The sequence below is a fragment of the Tiliqua scincoides genome, chromosome 3 (genome assembly GCF_035046505.1).
Source record: "Tiliqua scincoides isolate rTilSci1 chromosome 3, rTilSci1.hap2, whole genome shotgun sequence".
Classification (NCBI taxonomy): domain Eukaryota; kingdom Metazoa; phylum Chordata; class Lepidosauria; order Squamata; family Scincidae; genus Tiliqua; species Tiliqua scincoides.
Genome location: NC_089823.1, coordinates 60,471,364 through 60,492,410, shown reverse-complemented (window position 1 = coordinate 60,492,410; position 21,047 = coordinate 60,471,364). Strand labels below are relative to the sequence as shown.

The window sequence follows — 21,047 nt, the reverse complement described above, 5'->3', positions numbered from 1 at the left end:
TATGCTATCTTTTGAGTTCTGACAAAAGGAAGGCAAGATATAAATATAGTTCAATCAATCAGTAGTTCAGTAAAAGTGGGGTATCACATTGTCCAAAAATGTCTCCAAATGTTGTCTTAAACATTGTCTTGTAACAGGGTCTGTTACACAATCTTATGTACGTTGAGCAAACAGTGTCAACCTAAATATCGCATACATTCATACTGTGAACATGAATAGCAAGTGCAGGTTCATACAGTAGCAGTCTTGCCAAACTTTGTGCCTTGATGAAATTGACAACATCTCTTCACAGGAAAGCCTCATAATTCAATCCTACTGTCCTCTTTCAATGTTTAATCTATTGCTAAAACTTCAGTGTTTAATACGTATATTGCTAAAACTTCAGTGTGTTAACCTGTTTCTGTCTCAGACCCAACTAATTATGTTGATTTTAATGGAATATGATTCCAGTAAGCGTTCTTAGGATCTTGTATGTAGTATAATATACATTCACATGCTTCTTCTAGACCAGGGGTGTCAAACGTGTTTCATACAGAGGGCCGAAGTTAGCATTCAGGGCTCCAGCTGAGGGCCGGAAGTGATGTCATTAAGCAGAAAGTGACATCATTAAGCAGCTAATGGTCAGAAATCAGACCCTATTCTCATATAAAAACTCATTAACTGCAAATGACAGAAGAGAAAGTACGCAAATCTTGATCATATTTCAAGATTTGGGAAAGCCCCATTTTCATGTGGGCTGCCATTTCAGCTGTAACACCTCAGCAGCTGAGAGCCTGAGGGCCAGATAAAAAGCTTCCCCTTATGTTTGACACCCCTGTTCTAGACCATGATCTCCACTGTATTTCATTTGAGGTTGGTTTCCTAGACTTATAAAATTTTTGTTAAATATCTCTAATGTTTGTCTCAATTTCTGTAGGTAATTCTTCCACTCCTTAAGAGTGATCTTTATGAAGTGATACAAGCAACCATTGATAGAAAGTTATCTTCTTGCATACCTGTGTGGTTTGACGACTGTGCAGCTGTGACTGTGGTCATGGCTAGTGAAGGCTATCCAGGAAGCTATGGCAAGGGTTTGGAAATATCAGGTAGGAACTAAGCACACAGAATCTGAACATACAGACAGCTGATCAGCATATGATATGTCACCACCATCATATAACTGACTAGAGTTTAGGGCTGGTCATTTAGCACAAATAACAGGTTTATGTTAAAATCTCTGGAAGAGCTGCTTTTGCTTCAGCTTCTCCCTGAAGTGTTTGTTTCTACTTTGAAGCATGTAATACAGAGAAAACAAGCACATTTCACTCCCACAGAAGAAGACAGAATTGATTATAACAAGACAGTACAATTTGTTTATGTTAATAGAAGATGCCTTTGAAATCACTTGCAGTGCAATCCTTTGCATTAATACTCAGCAAGAAGCCTATCTGTACTCAGTGATAGACATGCATAGGATTGCAGACTTAGGGCGCAATCCTAACCCCTTATGTCAGTGCTTTCCAGCACTGACAAAAGGGCAATGCAGCTCTGAGGTAAGGGAACAAACATTGCCTTACTTTGAGGAGGCCTCCATGAGTGACACCCAACTGCAGGATGCAGCACACGTCCCATTGGCACCGCTATGCCAGTGCTGGAAAGTACTGACATAAGGGTTAGGATTGCGCCCTTAGAGACTTTTTTTCTCATCAAGTATCTACAGGCATCAAAAAGAAGGGAAGCTTCTTGATAGTACAGTACTCTTCCCTAGAGCACTGGATAAACTACAGTATTGTGCTAATTAGTCTGCCGAGAGATTAGGTTTTATTTCCCAGTGTAAAAACCATGGCCATCTTGCTCAGTGGCCTGAATTTCTTCAGACATGGGAAACTTTAAAAAGATAGTCTAGCCTGCAGGAAAACAGAGTATTCAGAGTATGTATGTATTTATTTATTTATTTGCTGAATTACTTCCCCACTTTATCTCCCTGATGGACATTCAAAGTGACTTACAACATAAAATCACAATAAAAATCATAAACATTAAAAATCTACTTAAAACAGGGCAGCATTAAAAATATCACATTATTAAAGATAAAATTTTGCCATTCAGTAAGCCTCAAGTACAAAGCAAGATGAGGTGGAAGGGGGCGGGGATGTCTGTTGTCCACATGTGTGTATGTGCTTATATCTGTGCAGCTTATGCAACAGGAGGCCTAAGAACAATATATGTCCCACACTATCAAAAAGAACATGCACAGGAGTACACTGACATACTTCCATGTCACTCATCTAGTTTCTGTGTGATTTCCTCTCTGCATGCAGTCAGTCGCATTCAAAAGTACAATGGGAAATGTTATTGTGTTTGCAGATTTAGGAACTTACTTTGCTTTTGTTCAGGTATTTCAGAGATTTCTTCTTGGTTACCCAGTAGATACATGGAGAAGTTTTTGTTTTTTTTTAAAGTAATGAATTCTTTATGTTTGCTTTGTCGCCTTACAGGATTTTCCCAAGCCAAAGAGCTAGGCTTGGAAGTGTTCCATGCCGGCACAGCCATAAAGGATGGAAAAGTGGTGACTAGCGGAGGCAGAGTCCTGACCGTGACTGCTGTTAAGAAGGACCTCCTATCTGCACTAGAAAAAGCTAATGAAGGAGTAGGAGTAATTCAGTTCAAAGGGGCCATTTATAGAAAGGATATTGGTTATCGGGCTATAGCTTTCCTTAAACAATCCAGGTATCTATCTGAAGGCAAAGCTGAAGGATGATATTAATAACTTAGTTTAATTTGAAAGAAGTAGGCACCATGACTAGTATGATTATGTTATGAATGACTTCTGCATGATTTACAATAATTTTGTATAATTTTGTAATTACAGATTTCACAGTATCCTTATACAATGCATCCTGTTGATATATAATTGATATGCTTATGTATCTGGGTATCAGATCTCAAGTTTTAATACAGTTGGTTAATTTTTAAAAAATTTTCTTGAAGACTTTTTAAACACACTAACAAGTTATCATAGCCACTGTGCAACGAAAATGTGGTCCCGTTCAGACAATATCTTACCACTCCTCCAGGTTACCACATGTAGTCCTCCTTGATTGGGGAACAGGGACACTCTAGGCAGTCATGTTTTCTGCCTGGCATCCCAGAAGGCTGAGCAACAGGATGTCTAGGCAGACATGACTGCCCAGAGCATCACTGTCTCCCAATCAAGGAGGACTACACATGGCGACCCTGCAGAATGGTAAGATCCTCTCACCGGTCAGATGGGTTCATCCAAACCCCAAATCAAACCTCCAAGCCAGGGTTTGGACAATCATAGTATAGTGTATAATGTTTTTATTGGTACTTCAAACAAATTCATATCACTGTGTTAAATCAGTTTCAATCTCAAAATCCACAACAGCAGTAGATAAGATCTGCTGTCATAAATAACACATAGAATTGAGCCATCACTCTTAGCAATTTCTTATCCTTTTCCAAATACTCTGAGATGTGATATATCTGTATGCCCATGCTCTTTTTTTCCAGAGGAGGGGGCTAATGTTAATTTTCAGGAGCCTGACTAGTGTGGGACATTAACAGAATCTCCCATTTTTATTGATATTTTGCTCTTTGAAGAACTGTTGACAAAGACCATGATTTGAATTTGCATTTAGAACTGCAAGAGGCGAGATTTTTCAGACTGAAGAAGCCTTTTAGAGTTTGTTTATAGATAACTTTTAAGTGTTCTTATGCATAACTTTTTAATCCCATCTTGATCATATAAAATGTAGGTCTAAAATTGTGCCTTTTAAAGTAGAGACAAATCTACAACCCAAGACATTTGATCTTGTACCTATAGTGACTACAACTGAAAAATAATGAATTGTGAAAAGGCATTTTATAGCAGTAAAACTCTATCTAATACTTTCTTATACTAACACAATGACATTAGTCAAATTACCCTTTAACACACCTCTTTCTGTTGGTTCAAGAACCAGAAGCAAGTAAGTTCTGGATTTTGGTAAATGATGTGGTCAAGAGTTTCTTTTGACCAGTGTCATCGCATACAAATAATTGAAATAATACTACTTTTCAATAACATGTATTGAAAACGTACCACATCAAGTATTCATATACTGTATCATTAATCTTGTGTATATACAATAAACTTACAATAAAAAGGACAGTATCTAGTTTCATTTCTTCTAAATGTACAGTACATAGTAAATGATGCAGTAGTGAGGTCAGGCCCATGAGTGATTTTATTTTGGAACATGTATTATATAAAAGTAGACAATATTTGGCCACAGCTTAAAAGAAGTGATGAGTAAAAATGGTTAGAACAAGAATTGGTACACTCAAATACCTGTATATGTTTGCTCTGCAGAAGTGTTTATGTGCCCTGGTGTCAGTGATAGCTATTAACAGCAGCTGTTAACAGTCACCACAAGTCAGAACAGCACTTAGAATGTCCTAACTCAGACAGACGATTGTGGAAGAGTGACTTGGTGACCTTTCCTCCTGTTGAGGCCTTCTATGAAGCTTGTTTCATCTGGAGAATGAACCAGTGTTTTACCTATAGGAACTTAGCCATCTGATGAACTTTGGTTTGGGCTCAGCAAATTGCCAGTCAGGCCTCCAGATGATCATCTCCCCTTGTGAAACTACTGGACAATGATACTGGATGACTGTTTGAGAACAGCCTTTCATACAATGCAGCTTAAAATGTATTGCAATACTTTCACAGACATGTTTGTGCAATCAAAAGTATGTTAAAATTAACATTTTAATCCCACTCTGGGTATGCTAGCCCCTCCCCCCTACTATTTATTCTTGTTTGAAAAGCCACTGTATGCCATTTGGCAGAGTAGTGGACTTGAAAATGGAAACTCAGAGTGCAAATGCTAGCTAACTTCTTGATAGTGTCTTAGGGACACCATTCTCTCCACATTTGGGTACACTGAGAAGCCAGCTTCCCATGCATTCTGTAACTGTAGTGCACAGCTGGGAGTGTGAAAAATGGGAGTCAAACTGCACTGGTTTCATTGCACTGGTTTCACACACACAGAGTTAATTCTTAGAACCCATACTAGCAGTGAAAAATAAAACCTACAGTGGATTGTTTGTATGGCTGAAGTGATAACTGGTCCTTCTGTACTTTTAGAGGCCTGACTTATAAAGACAGTGGTGTAGACATTGCAGCTGGTAACACCTTGGTTCAAAAAATTAAACCTTTAGCAGCAGCCACCTCCAGGCCAGGTAAGAGAAACCTTATACATTTTAATATTAAAAATGTATCATTAATTCATTAATGAGTTTGATATCTATACTCAGTCTTTGGTAATAATATGCAACTAATGTATTTGTGACTTGCACTGAGGGTTCAAGGTTAAACATCCAGATTAATCATCATGCAAAGGTTTCTGAAGATCAGAAGTGCACAAAATTGGAACTACAGAGTTTATCTAATGAAAGTAATTTCATTTGGGATCCTCATATAATCTTGGGTGACAATCCTTGAACTCATTTCAGCATCAGGGTTTATTTTGCTATGGCATATCCTTGATTGAAGCAAGTTAAATATGAGGGAAAAGGCACCCTTGGATAATCAGGGGCTCTTTACTCACCTTAGCTGTGGTTTCCAGTTGACTAACTGTAGAATAATACCACACATGGCACCTAAACATCAGATGATAAAAGGTATGGTGGAATGGTATCACACCCCTTTTACCTGCCCAATATGCCATATTTTCTTTCTGGTACTACAGAATCAGAGGAAGGCAAACAGAAACCTGAAGCAATGTTTGATTATTCTACAGCAGTCGCAAAAAAATGTCACCATAAGAACATAAGAACAGTCCCACTGGATCAGGCCATAGGCCCATCTAGTCCAGCTTCCTGTATCTCACAGCAGCCCACTAAATGCCCCAGGGAGCACACCAGATAACAAGAAACCTCATCCTGGTGCCCTCCCTTGTATCTGGCATTCTGACATAGCCCATTTCTAAAATCAGGAGGTTGCACATACACATGGCTTGTAACCCGTAATGGATTTTTCCTCCAGAAACTTGTCCAGTCCCCTTTTAAAGGCGTCCAGGCCAGATGCCATCACCATCATGTTAACAAGCCCTTCTGTTTTGTTATTGGTAGGCTGTAACGCTGAGCTTGGAGGGTTTGCTGGCCTCTTTGACTTGAAAGAAGCAGGATACAAAGATCCAATTTTGGTATCTGGAACTGATGGTGTTGGGACAAAGCTCAAGGTAATGAGACGGAGAGTGTTGAACCTTCCAGGGTTTTAGCCTATCATCTGTCATTTTAAAAAATCCTCTTTTTTGCCCCTTCTAGAATATCCCAGTATATCACAAGGGGAGGGGTTTCAACCTCACAATATACGCTCTCCCCTTCAGCCCTGCACCAGGATACTTATTATAACACTTTGGGACTTGAGCAAACTGGTTCTCTCTCTCTTCTCCCCTTGGCCTTCATTTTCTTCCTATTTCAGCTGGCACTCAAGCATTCTGAACCAGTTTGGACACATCTTCCAAACCAACACCAGCCACACATGATGCAGGACACGAACAAGCATCTCCCAATCCTCTCCCAGCACAGCTTTCCAGTTTTAATCGTTGCATGGGTCAGAGTCCAATCTAAACTGCATGTCAGGGGGTTGTCATTCAGATTATTAAAACAGGAGAGGCATGTTCCATAACAAGAGTGAGTTCCATATTATGTGTGGGCAGGTTTGGAATTATCTGAACCTACTTACTGTGTATCAACTGCTCTCTTATCTCTGCATTTTGTAAGATCTTGGAAGCTATTTTGGTGAATTAGATTTAATGTTTTATTTTAACATGTATATGCGTCTACATACCCAGGAAGTCATGCCCCGTTTTGCTGCCACACACCCCCCCCCCTCAGTATGTGAAAGTCACTCTATTTTTGAGTAGTCAGACAGGGCCTGGAGCGCTGTCTGGAAGCAGTGAGGATCTGGATGGGGGCTAACAAGCTGAAATTAAATCCGGATAAGACAGAGGCTCTCCTGGTTCGGAAATCCTCGATGCAGGTGCTGGATTATCAGCGTGCTCTGAATGGGGTTGCACTCCCTCTGAAGGAGCAGGTCCGCAGCTTGGGGGTCCACCTGGACTCACAGCTGCTCCTTAATTCCCAGGTGGCGGCTGTGGCTAGGGGGGCCTTCAACTTCGGCTGGTGCGCCAGCTGCGTCCGTACTTGGATCGTGCAGACCTGGCCACGGTGATCCATGCTACGGTGACATCGAGGTTAGATTATTGTAACACCCTTTATGTGGGGCTGCCCCTGAAGACAGTTCGGAAACTGCAATTAGTGCAGAATGCGGCGGCCCATTTGGTCACTGGAGCTAGGCGGTTTGACTCTGTCAGCCCACTTCTCCAGGGGCTACATTGGCTGCCCATTCGTTTCTGGGCCCAATTCAAGGTGCTGGTTTTGACCTTTAAAGCCCTATACTGCTCTGGGCCAGGCTATCTTAGAGATCGCCTACTCCCGTACAATCCGGCTCGTCCTCTCAGGTCATCAGAGAAGGCCTTTTTACAAGTGCCGCCGCCTAAGGAGGTACGTGGGGCGGCGGCAAGAAATAGGGCCTTCTCAGTAGTGGCACCAACGTTGTGGAACTCCCTTCCCCTTGACTTGAGAATTGCTCCCTCTCTGGAGACTTTTCGGCGAGGCCTGAAGACCTTGTTGTTTAATCAAGCCTTCTGACTTCATGGCCTTTTTAACATCTTTTATACATCTTTTAGTTGCTTTTTACAGGCCTGATTCCTCTAAGTAGTGCTGTTTTTATGCTCTTTTATTCTGACTTTTATCCGACTACTGTTTTTATGGGTTCTGCTAATGTGTTTTTAATGTGTTTTTATCTGTTTGTGAAATTATGTTTTAATCAGTTTCATATGTTGTTAGCCGCCCTGGGTCCCTTTGGGGAGAAGGGCGGGATAGAAATAAATTTTTATTATTATTATTATTATTATTATTAGTCCTTTTTTTACTCCCAAATGGGTAGACAATGGTGTGTTATTAGTATTTGAGCCTCTTGAGCCATATCAAGGTTGATCATTATTTATCTAATTCTCATTACAGATTGCCCAGCTGTGCAATAAACACAACACGATTGGTCAGGACTTGGTTGCCATGTGTGTCAATGATATCCTAGCTCAAGGAGCTGAGCCCCTCTTTTTCCTTGACTATTTTGCCTGTGGGAAACTTGATGTTGGGATGGCTCAGGCCATCATAGCTGGAATAGCTGAGGCTTGTAAACTGGCAGGATGCGCACTTCTGGGTATGAATAACTACTCCCTGTCTTCTGGAAGTACAAGATTCTCATACTCCCATTTTAGATAAAAAAAATTTTACATTTTGAGGAAGATTCACATGCTGTGTCTCTTCTTCAGATATAGATATATTCAAGGATTGGTTGCATGCAATACAAATATATATACTCATACAGGTTGTTCACATCTTATGATAGAAATAGATGGTAGATCTGTACCTGCATCAGCTTAACCAGCAACGAGATGTGAGGGTTTTACTTTGAGGGAACCACATCAAACCGATTGCAATATACCAATTGTAAACACTTCACAGTTTCTTGAGATTTGCTTGCATGCTGCTTAGCGTACTGGTCCAACCTTGTTATACATGAATTTTTTATACACGGATTTGACTCAGAACAAATGGCCACTGCAAATGAGAAGGAATGTGCTGATCCCTGGAGAAGGAGAAAATGCATCCCTTTGAAATAGCAGTTTAAAAAAGTGCTTTTTACTGTTGTAGGAAGACAGTCATGCAAGCAATTACAGGTATAACCTAATTATCCACAGATTTTTCACAGGAGAGGGGAATCCACAGATTTTTCACAGGAGAGGGGAATCCACAGATTTTTCTATCTCAACACTGATAAGAAGCACCCTTTAAATTAAAGGAAAACAGTTTAACAATAGCCTCATTAATGCAAGAGAGTGCAGCCTGCTGACAATCCATCAATCATTCTCCAAGCTTCACTCTTCCCTTCCCCCTGAGCACGTGAAAGAAGGCTAAATGGCAGTGATTATCACCCATTCTTTCCCCCTTGTTGGGGGATTGCTGCCTCCTAGTGAAGCCTAAGCACCTGGTAAGAGACTGATTGCTTCTGTGTGCATTTCAAAAGGTCTACAAGGCTGGTTTTAAATCACCAAAGGAAATTTGTTTTTTAAATTATTAATAATAATAATAATAACTTTATTTTTACCCCGCCTTTCTCCCCGAAGGTACTCAAGGCGGCTTACATCAGGTTAAAACAGATTAAAAACATAATTTAAAAGACAGATAAAAGCATATAACACATATCATAAAAATAGTAGTCAGATAAAAAGTAATCAGGTAAAAAGAGCATAGAGCAGCAAATCATAAAAGAAGCAGGTCTGTAACCAAGTATTTAAAAAAATATTAAAAGGTGTTGAAGATGTTAAAAAGGCCGAGAACTCAGAAGGCTTGTTTAAATAGAAGGGTCTTCAGGCCTCACCGAAAAGTCTCAAGAGAGGGAGCCATTCTTAAGTCAAGGGGAAGGGAATTCCATAGCATTGGTGCCACTACTGAGAAGGCCCTATTTCTTGCCGCCGCCCCAGGTAGCTCCCTAGGCGGCGGCACTTGTAAAAAGGCCTTCTCTGATGACCTAAGCAGATGAGCCGGATTGTACGGGAGTAGGTATTCTCTATACCCTGGCCCAGAGCAGTATAGGGCTTTAAAGTTCAAAACCAGCACCTTGAATTGGGCAACCAATGCAGCCGCTGGAGAAGTGGACTGACAGAGTCAAACTGCCTACCTCCAGTAACTACACGGGCCACCGCATTCTGCACTAGTTGCAGTTTCCGAACCATCTTCAAGGGCAGCCCCACATAGAGCACAGATTGATTTGCTTTAGTTCGTTTTTTGCCATTCAGGTGAGTTCTGGGAACAGAACCCTTGCAATTAATGAGACACAACCTGGATATGCAATAGATTGTCATAGTGTGCACTGTGCTGTGAGTAGCAAGAGCTTTAAAAAATTGTCTTTGGGAGTAGGCTAGATGAGCTCCTAGTCCCTTTCATCTGATATGCTAGTTTTCTGTATGTAGGAACATTTGAGGGAAACCATCACAATGTGTGCAGTCTGAAGGGGTTAAGCCCAGCAAGCATTGTACAGCTTGACTCCTGTGGTTGTATAGGTCAGTGCTTAGGCAATCTCTTGGAGCTTTCCCCTCATCATAGGCCTTTTCTTCATCAAAATTTAGTACAACTCCCTTTTCACTGGTCATTTTTTGTTTCCTTTACCTCCTCCTTAGATTTTCTCTCTGAGATAGTTGCCTTCATATGAGGATTGTTTGAAAGTTTGGAAAATGGTTAAAAAATTAGAGCTGAAAAAAATTAGATCATTTTGTAGCGTGACCAAGAACAGGTATCACCCATTAAATAGCAGAAAATGTTTATGACATCAGCTTTTCATAACACTTCATTGTATACAGCCGTGGTTCTCAAACTCTCAGGAAGTTTGAGGACCGCAGTAAGTCCTTGCAGGGGAGAGAGGAGAGGCAGTGGGGGCGGGGGGGAAGGCAGTGGTAGCACAGGGTAGCGCTACTAAGGGTAGCGCACGGACTGACATGTACTTACCAGTCCCTGAAGCAGCCTCCCTGGGGTGCAGGGAACCTTGTGCGAGCGTCTGCACTGCTCCCTGAAGCTTAAAAAGTGAAAGTGGAGGGATCACACATTCACTTTTTGCACTTTCACTTTCAGAATGTCGGAGAGCCCTGCAGATGCTCACGCAGGGCTCCCCACACCCCAGGGATGCTGCTGTAGGGACTGGTAAGTATATGCCAGTCCCTGTGCCCCCCCTTAGTAACGTGATCCTGGGATCACATCACTGCCTTCCCCCTGCCCCTTAAGGGGACAGAAGCCAGGGCCCTCAGGCTGGGGTGTCGCGATGCCCCAGTTTGAATAGCTGTGGTATACAGGGATCAGGATTTCTGTAATGACCACAACTACTTTGATGGAACCCTTATGTTAATTTTTCTCTTTCTTTCCCCCACCCCTTAACAGGAGGAGAAACGGCTGAAATGCCTGGCATGTATCCACCAGGAGAATATGACCTTGGTGGCTTTGCAGTTGGTGCTGTGGAACGGGGACAGATGCTCCCCCAGCTGGACAGAATTGTGGAAGGGGATGTGGTCATTGGAATTGCTTCTTCTGGCATTCACAGCAATGGGTTTAGCCTTGTGAGGAAAATTGTGGAAAAGTCACCTTTGGATTTTTCTTCTCCTTCAGTGGGTGGTTCCGGTCACCAGACACTGGGTAAGATTTTTAAATGCAAACATTTGCTCCTCTGAATAAAACATAAAGATTAATTTCTTGTCATAGCTCTCTTTTGTCCCTTTTGATATAAAGGGTTTGTATTGAATGGAGCTCAAATAATGTAAGATAAGTATTGCTTGGTGGAAGGAGTATTCTGTCTTCATGTCCCACCAAAGTGGGACATATGCCACTGAAGTGTCTGAAGTGAATCTGGTTGGGACATGTGAGAGGACCTTGTGCAGTGGTGGTACCACAGTTGTAAAATTGTCTGCCTAGTGAAGGTCGTCTCACTCCCCATAGGCTGTCACCAAGCAATAGAAGGCCTTTAATGTATAATGGTTTATCTCTCTTCTGGCTGGATTTTCATAGCTTTTATCTGCATTTCTAATTCCAATCTTAAATTGTTCTATTGTTTTGGTGATAAAGTATTTTATTATACTGACCTTGGATATTGTGGAAAGGCAGAATGTAAATCCTTGACTAACAGCCCAATCCTACCTAAATCCATGTACAGTGATGCATTGGCACTGGCACAGCTTCCGCTGCATCACATGGGGGTTTTTGGCTGCTGGGGGTCTCTTCAAGGAGGGTAAAGGAACATTTGTCCCCTTGCCCTGAAGTAAGCACCAGCAGCCACAATGGGTCAATTTGGACTTACGCCAGCAATATCACTGGCGCGAGTCTGTGTTGCTCCATGCAGGCGGATCAGGCCCAGGAAGGGGATCAGGATTTGGTGCACACTGCTGCCCCCAGACCTGCCGCCCTCCGGGGCCCAATCCACCCCTATTACCACCCATTCCACACACTCCTTCCCCATTTCACCCTCTCCTACCCTGTTCAACTCTTTCCTGCCCTCCCTTGCCCCTTTTCCAGCCTTCCTATCAGCATTCCTGCTACTTGCACTGCCACAGAATGTTTTACGGCACTTTTGCAGCAGCCAATCATGGCCGAACACACATTTCACTAGCACTTCCTTTAGGTATGATTGGTGCTAACTAAATAAAATACCTATTTATTCATGGACTCGTTTTACTTCTTCAATTCTGATTGTCTCCATCATGTACATATGTGATATCTCAATAAGATCCATGTTAGTCCTCCTTGCTGGATTTCATCCTGTGTGTATTTTTGTGTTGCAATAATCCCTTTACTGTTTCCACTCATAGGAGAACAATTGCTTACACCTACGAAAATCTACAGCAAGATTCTGTTGCCAATCCTTCGTTCAGGTTCCGTGAAGGCATATGCCCATATCACTGGAGGAGGGCTACTGGAAAACATCCCACGTGTCCTTCCAGCATCCTTTGGTGTTGTTCTGGGTAAGGAAGGCCTTGTAGGGATACAGTCAAGCAAAACTTGTAAACAAGATACAAGAATTCCTAATTTGGTGGGGGGGAGGGGGGTAACATACTTCCTTGAATATTGCTTTTTTTCTTTATTCAGTTTCTCATTTTACTCCAAGTTAGTTGTAAAGGTAGCTTGTGTATGCAGATATTTGCATATGGTGGACAGCTGTTTTGAAGAAATAAGCATATGGTCTTTCTTTTAGATGATGCATATACATGTTGCAAAAGGAACTTTAGAAGAGGCATTCCCTCCTGTGTGAAAGTGAAAGGGGAATGCGTCTTTCAAGATGGTGTCTTACAACTGTAGTTTTTTTTAAGTACTGTACTTCACTTACAAATAATTTTTAAAAAATAAATTGCTCAATCAGGGATGCCTCTTTAGTTAACTGAAAAATTCAAACTGATTAATAGATAATAAAGGTTTGGCCCTAAATTAAATATTTATCTTTCAACTGCTCTGTGTAGCTGCTTGAGGGGATGATGTTAGCATTTATTCCTTTTTATGTTTGCAAAGCATATTAAAAATGAGAACTACTGTATATGCATGTGCCTAATTTTCTGGTGCTATGTGAAATGTTTGATAAAATACAACTCTGGCTATTTTCAGATGCATTGAGCTGGAAGATACCGGACATCTTTTCTTGGCTTCAAAAAGAGGGGAATCTATCAGAAGAGGAAATGACTCGAACATTTAATTGTGGGATTGGTGCCATTCTGATTGTTCCAAAAGAGCTGGCTGGGCAGGTTCTGAAGGATATTCAGAGACATGAAGATGCATGGTTGATTGGGAAAGTCGTACGCCATCAAGCAGGTTGTTATTCTGCTGAACTTCAGCCCTTTGGGGATCACTTGCAGGATTGTTTGTTCATAATGTGCTGCTCTTGCCACAGTAGTGTTAAAGTAACAGCTCTGAATTTTATAAGTGCTAGATACAACAGGTAGATATCTGGAGGGTAGCAGAACTCCTCATTACTTGAACTTAATTTATGTGATACAGTCACTAGAATTATCTCCACCCTTATGTAAATCCTAAGGATGGAATTTAAAATACAATGATGTATTTAGGGCATATTATAGGAAGAAATAATACAGATTTGCATTGAATATACTGCCTGATGAGGCAGCAGAATCTCCTTCCTTAGAGGTTTTCAAGAAGTAGTTGGACAAGTAGTTGGACCATGCTACAGAATGTCCTGAAATAAGGGAGGGACTTAAGCTAAATGAGCCTTTAGTTCCTTTCCAATTTTGTTGGGAAAAAACCAAATCCTCCTGTGTATTGAATTTTTCTTAATGTTCTATTGGATGAAGAGGGTACTTGGAAATCCAGTAATTACAGTATTGTACAGTTACGGTGCATTCTGAACTGCTATTTTAATTCAGTTCATTTACATGGTTGTTTCTTCTCCAAATTGAAGGTTCTGCCCATGTTAAAGTTAATAACTTGCTTCAAGCCTTACAAGCAAAAAGACTGCCATCCTTTCACAGTCAAGGAAGCAAAAGCCAAGCAAGCAAAACAAGGGTGGCTGTTCTTATCTCTGGAACAGGTGAGAACCCCTTTATTCTCTACTGCAAGAAAGTGCAAAAGGCCTCTCTGAAGGCATTGACTAGGGTCTTCTTACAGACAACTAATATAGGCAGGTAAGACCAAACTGAAAGGACATGTCCTGATTCTGTATTCATGAGATAATTGTGATGTTATTTATAAACAGCAGCAGATGAAACCCCATACAAAATCTTCCTTGCATGTGCTTTTTAATCTGTCATATTATGTACTGAAGTTCCTTTCATACGATCAGTCCCCTCTCTGCCCATAAACAGAATTCAAAGTGCTGCCTTTTCTAGCAAGCAAACCAGAGGAAGCATAATTTCCAAGTGGACTTTTCTGATTCAGGAGTGTGCACGTGTGAGTGAGAAGATTCAACAATATGGGGGAACACGTGTCACTTTTATAAGTACTCATATCTGAAATAAATTTAATAGGATGTAGATTTTTAACAGTAGTTTTCTGCAGATGTTTGTGAAATAGATACATGTATTATGGATCCCCAGTATTATTGGAAAGATATTTGTTTCCACTTGTAGTGGTGTGCACTTAGAAGAGAGTAGAAATCTCTAAAATCACTTTCTAGTTTGGAAATGTTGGGGACATGCTGCTAATGAAAAATGGATGCATCAGTAGGAAAGAAGAAAATAACACTTTCTTTGAAATTTTGAATTTGCTGCAGACATTCTTCTTTTGCCATCTAACTAAAATGCTTATAGAGCATTATATTCTGTCAGACTCACTTCTGAAGAAATGTTCTTGGGATCCAGTTTTATCTTATTTTAATTTACTTTGGAAGTTGTCATTTTATAATTTTAAACAAAAAGTATGGATATACTTCTGAGGTTATATACAGATACTGAGTAGACTGGATGTGTTAAAACATCTGTTTTAAAAACATACTGATTGACAGCCCAATCCTACCAGCGCCAATGCAGCCACAAGGTAAGGGAACAAACATTCCCTTCCTTTGAGGAGGCCTCTGTGACTACCTCCCCCCCAAAGAATGCAGCGTGCTTCCTGTTGGCATAACTGTATCAGTGCTAGAAAGTGGTTAGGATTGGGCTATGAGTTGATGTTTAATCAGGCTGTTATCTTACTGCTTTTTAAAACATTTTCAGAAAATACATCCTATGTTTATTTTTTATTTACTTTTTTGAATTCTTCAGGTACAAATCTGGAAGCTCTAATGGCTAGCACAAAGAAGCCAACTAGCTATGCAGAAATAGTTCTTGTCATTTCTAACAAAGCTGGTGTGGAAGGGTTAAAAAAAGCTGAACGAGCTGGCATTCCTACAAAAGTAAGCAAATGTTTAGCAGTGTATCATATTTCACCTAACACATCATTGTGTGAAAGAAAGAAAGAAAGAAAGAAAGAAAGAAAGAAAGAAAGAAAGAAACCCTCTTGCCCTGCTATCTGGGCAAAAGGTACTTTTCCAAGTGGTGTTCCTCTTTTATTTAGCAGGGGGAGATTAACTGTCCCTTTTTATGCCAGCACAGTGTCTTTTCTGGTGGCTGTTTGCTGGTGTTTTTCTGCATATTTTTAGATTGTAAGACCTTTTGAGACAGGGAGCCATTTAATTATTTGATTTTGTCTACAACGGCTTTGTGAATTTTTTGTTGTTGTTGAAAAGTGGTATATAAATACTGTTGTTAATAACAATAAATGTCAATTGCTAAATCGTGGTTTGCAATCTTTGTGCTAACTATGGTTTGAAATTAAGTCTGAATTGACAAGCCATTGTTGTTATTACACAGTATTTATATACCGCTTTTCAACAGAAAAGTTCACAAAGCAGTTTACAGACAAAATCCCTGCTCTTCTCCCAGGCCTGATGCTCCCTCCTCTGCCCAATTCATCCTTTTCCTTGTCTTCTCCCCCACTCTGCAAAGCCTCACCACTGCCCAGTGGAACGACTTACCACTGGAGCCACTTCAGCATCATCTTTTCAGCACTGAGGCCCAGTGTTGGCCCAGTGGGCTTACTGCTGGCACACTGCCTTATGGCACTTATGCAATAGTGGTTGCTGGGGCAGCATGGTAGCTGTCGGCACTGCCCCAGCATAGGATCGGGCCCTTAGTATTAAATAAACAAATTATGAGGAAGAATTCAAAGAAAGTGTGCCTCATACATTCAAATATAACGCCAAACCAGAATTATGTTTTATGCTGCACAGCCATGATAGAGGAGAGGCACCTACCGCTGAGAGGACCTCAGCCCTTTCCAAGCTGTAACTAGTGTGGATGCCCCATTCCCCATTCCAGGCACTGCCTCAGGAAGATGTCCTTCTCTGCAGCCTCTGTAGGGAGTAGATACAGCAGCTGGTTCCAACATTAGCAAACGTAGAAGGGCATGATGGGATGACCTGGTCACAAATGGGCAAGCAGAATCAGTGCAAGTCTCTCATGTCCCTCTAAAGCTCAACTACAGAGCCAAGCTACAGAGCCAAGCTAAAATGTGTGGGCCTGTGTAAAATTATTTTGATGATTCTAAATGGGTGTGGTTGTCTGTGTTACTTGTGTGGCTACTGTTGTAGTACTGCATTGTGAAGTTTTAAAGGCTGGACTTGTTCAAAGTTTTCAACATTTCCTATATTACCTTTCTTCTCTTAGGTAATTGACCACAAGCTATACGGTAGTCGTACGGAGTTTGACAGTGCAGTTGATAAAGTCCTTGAAGAGTTTGCAACGGAACTGATCTGCCTTGCAGGATTTATGAGGATCTTGTCTGGTCCTTTTGTCAGAAAGTGGGATGGTAAATGCATTGGAATGTACTGTACGCAAGCTAAAAATGTTCATATGATTACCTGTTCCAGTGCAGGTAGGCTGCGTGTTGAGACACATTTTCCCCCCAGATTTGGAGGGATATCCCTACATTTACTATAGATTTTGCTGATATTGAAAGCATCTTTATTGATGTGAAGGAAGAACATCAGTATCCTCTACATCAGTGGTCTTCAACCCTTTTTGTGCCATGACCCAAATAAATAAGGTATGACACTGAGGACCGACCACCAATCCTGCCCACCTACCTGATCGACCCAGATATAATACTGAACCATGGTTTGTGCTAACTGTAGTCTAGACACCAAACCATGATTTGGTTGACAGACAATCATTCAAGCAGACCATCATACAAGCTGTTTCCTGGGTGCCATCCCAAACAGCAGCCTCTGAGGGGAGAGTGACATCCGAACCATGAATTGTTGGATGGTGTTGGTTCAGACCTCATGCTAACCATTACCTGGCAGTGTTCTGAACTATCTTTAAGGTTTCTCTTTAATCGCTTTAGTTTGGTCAAGAAGCTTAAATTGGAAAAGAAATTACCATTCAGTTTTACCAGTTTGTTTTGCTGAATGCAGCACGATTTCTTGTTTAGCCTGTGTAAAGCTAAAGTTGAAAAATAAGAAAAACTTTTTTTTCTTTCTAGGAAAAATACTGAATGTTCATCCTTCCTTGCTGCCCTCATTTAAAGGATCAAATGCCCATCGACTGGTATTGGAGGCTGGAGTCAGAGTCACTGGTTGCACTGTGCACTTTGTTGCTGTAAGGCCTTCTTGTTATCACTGGTTAATAATAAACTTAGTTTGAAGTAGCTTTCAAGGTTGCTTATCAACTAATGTAGATGAAAAAGATGCATGTGGCTCGAAGCAGGGGACCCAGAGATCTAGGTACATAGTGCAGCACTTGGACTGCTGCCTGAACTCAGACCCACTCTACATCTCGGCACATGGGAAGGATTGTGTGAATTTTCCATGGCTGAGATCAGCAGCAAACTGTGTTGTGGTTAAGATTAAATTAGAGACATAGCCGCAAATGCTGTGTAATCATTGGACTGCTTCGCTTCTTTGCCAGTGCAAAATAGCTCATTGTTATGAACTGTATTGATATTTTGTCTTGTTTTCATAAAAAATATAGACTTTTACAGGATTTTTTAAAAGAAGACTGCTGCACTGCAGTCAGACGCCATGTTTCTGTTTTTTTTTTAAATTAACCAATCTGAAAACGTCTTGGAATGCTGCAGATAACTTGGATAAGGAAAGTGTCTGATGGAGGGTCATGGACGCAAAAGAATGCCCTGTTTTATTGTTTCTCTATCTTCCTTAAGATTTTTTTTTGGTTACACTTTTTTTCCAGGAAGAGGTTGATGCTGGAGCAATCATTTTTCAAGAGGCAGTTCCAGTAAAGATTGGAGACACAGAGAAGACCTTGTCAGAAAGAGTAAAAGAAGCAGAGCACAGAGCCTTCCCTGCTGCCATGCAGCTGGTGGCAAGTGGAGCAGTGCGATTAGGAGGAGATGGGAAACTGTGCTGGAATGCAGAAAAGCACAACTGAAATGCAGAGGGCAAGAAACAGCAGCAACAGATCCAGATTTCGGTTTGATTGTTTTAGCATAGGGCAGCAGTCCTTAAAGTCGTGATCAAGGCTAGATAAAAATGCCATCACAGGCACCTTGGGGGTGGGGAATAAACTTACTGACATGAACATTCAAGTGCTTTGGATGCGCTCCAGCTGCATCCAGGAATTGTATGGGCACAGGCCCATGTAGCAAGCCATTTGTGCAATTAATGCAAGTTCACCTACATTATTATGAGGGTCTATAAAAGTACATTAAAACTTCTCAAACCCACATGGGAAACCACTTCCCCCCCCAACTGTTTCACATGGCATGTGTCATAATTCTACTTCAGTTGGTCAGCCACATGACAGATTCTGTGTTTAAATCAGACTAGTACATATTGCCTTTGCAGGCTGATTGCACAGAAGGCACGTAAGAACAAAATTGTTAACAGTGTGACAACCAGCAAATTGTACATTTGAACAGTATCAGCTATCCCCCCCCCCCCCACCATACAGACTATAACTCCTAGCCATAATATTGGTTGTAGAAATTTTTGCACTCAGGGAATTCCCATGAGATTCTTTAAAGAAACACACAGCAATATAATTAACTATCATTGTGTATATAGCTAAACACATGTGCAAGAGTATTCCCTACATCCACTGTCCTAACAATATACTGTGAAACAATCAGATGTGTATTAAAGCTTAACTTGTCACTTTATGGGATAATTTTGGATTACCTTGTATCATGAGTGATAAGCAGAATTGGGTATGGACTGAAATACACTTGTTTTGAAATAAAAACAAAATAAGGTGCCTATATATTTCATGTGCCTTCCAAAAAGCATCTCATGGTCTGCTAAGGGACCAAATATGTATTACTTCTCTGCTGTATTTTGTATTTGTTTAAAAAATATAATCAGTGCTAAAATGCCAGGCATCCACCAAAGTTTTGGTTAGTACGGTACTGACACATTCCTCTGATCTTTGTTTTGTAACCAGATGTAATGTGATCTTAAATTGTATTCTAATAAAACTTTTCAGCAATATCAGAAAATTAAAAAAAAATTAAGATTAAAATAATCTTGATACATTAAGAGTGAAGATGGCTTGAAGAGTATGTTGAGTTTCTGTGGCAGCAAAGGTGTTCAGAGAGACTTGTCCAACAGGAAAGGTTTATGTTTTTCACCACAGAGCAGTAGTTCTGAAACTTTTTCGACTGCCATCTCCCTTGACATACTGGACCATGGGCTGTGGCTCCCCATTAGAGCTACAATGCTATACATTGCATAGGGAAACGGGGTTCCTGTGAGGACTCTGCAGCTCCCCTGGCTGGTTTCCATGGCTCCAGGGAGCCACGGCTCCCAGTTTGGGAACCACTGCCATACAGCCTAAAACCAAGTCAGTGGTGCTTTGCTTTTGAGGATCATGTTATAAAAGTTCCAGTCTTCAGCAGACTCACAAGGTGATATAAAGCAAGACACACTCTGTATCTGTAATCCAACTAGACCAGGGGTGCTCAATACGTCAATCGCGATCCACCAGGCGATCGCGAGGCAAAATGAGTCGATCGCAGGCTTCTCTCCCATCCACGCATCCCTGGGAGTGAGCCCCGCCCTGGGAGTGACGCTCCCTGGGAGTGAGCTCCTGTCCACGCATCCCTGAGAGTGAGCCCCGTTGACTCTACTGGGGCTGACTTGTGAGTAGACCTGGAGAGGAGCCGCTGGCAGGCTTCTCTCCCATCCACGCATCCCTGGGAGTGAGGCCCGTTGACTCTACTGGGGCTGACTTACCTTCCCCCTGTTTTCACACTGGTATGTATGGAGATCTGCCCCCCCCCCCACTTCCATCTGTTGGTTCTGTGTGCAAGGGGTTTTGCACTGGTCTTGCTGTGATGTCTATATAGAAATCTTCCCTCCCCCACACCTTTCCCCTGTTTTTACATTGGGATGTATGGAGATCTGCCCCCCCCAGCTTTCATCTGTTGGTTCTGTGTGCAAGGGGTTTTGCACTGGTCTTGCTGTGATGTCTATATAGAGCTCTTCCCTCCCTCACACCTTTCCCCTGTTTTTGCACTGGTATGTATGGAGATCTGCTCCCCCCCCCCACTTGTATTGGAATCGAGGAAGATCTGGTGAGGAGGTAGATGTGGTATTAAGCAGTGGCCCCTTTAAGGCCCCTTTAAGTGGCCCCTTTAAGGGCATCCAGCAGAGTGTGCTGCACAGCTGCAGCCACTTGAAGGCAATAGGGCCCTCAGGGATATAAGAACATAAGAACAGCCCTGCTGGATCAGGCCATAGGCCCATCTAGTCCAGCTTCCTGTATCTCACAGCGGCCCACCAAATGCCCCAGGGAGCACACCAGATAACAAGAGACCTCATCCTGGTGCCCTCCCTTGCATCTGGCATTCTGACATAGCCCATTTCTAAAATCAGGAGGTTGCGCATACACATCATGGCTTGTAACTCATAATGGATTTTTCCTCCAGAAACTTGTCTAATCCCCTTTTAAAGGCGT

General features: G+C 41.6%; 1 protein-coding gene across 1 annotated transcript in view; it reads left to right on the top strand.

The window, feature by feature from the left end:
* LOC136643697 (trifunctional purine biosynthetic protein adenosine-3) overlaps nucleotides 1-19,572 on the top strand; it is a 41,547-nt gene extending 21,975 nt beyond the window's left edge. The window contains exons 10-22 of the mRNA XM_066618947.1: nucleotides 917-1,085; nucleotides 2,478-2,709; nucleotides 5,132-5,226; nucleotides 6,118-6,227; nucleotides 8,077-8,275; nucleotides 11,047-11,298; nucleotides 12,465-12,617; nucleotides 13,252-13,455; nucleotides 14,060-14,188; nucleotides 15,357-15,487; nucleotides 16,800-16,941; nucleotides 17,617-17,732; nucleotides 18,324-19,572. Coding sequence (XP_066475044.1) covers nucleotides 917-1,085; nucleotides 2,478-2,709; nucleotides 5,132-5,226; nucleotides 6,118-6,227; nucleotides 8,077-8,275; nucleotides 11,047-11,298; nucleotides 12,465-12,617; nucleotides 13,252-13,455; nucleotides 14,060-14,188; nucleotides 15,357-15,487; nucleotides 16,800-16,941; nucleotides 17,617-17,732; nucleotides 18,324-18,521 — 2,130 coding nt within the window. The 3' untranslated portion in view covers nucleotides 18,522-19,572. The remainder of the gene's footprint in view (nucleotides 1-916; nucleotides 1,086-2,477; nucleotides 2,710-5,131; nucleotides 5,227-6,117; nucleotides 6,228-8,076; nucleotides 8,276-11,046; nucleotides 11,299-12,464; nucleotides 12,618-13,251; nucleotides 13,456-14,059; nucleotides 14,189-15,356; nucleotides 15,488-16,799; nucleotides 16,942-17,616; nucleotides 17,733-18,323) is intronic.
* Nucleotides 19,573-21,047: the final 1,475 nt, after the last annotated feature.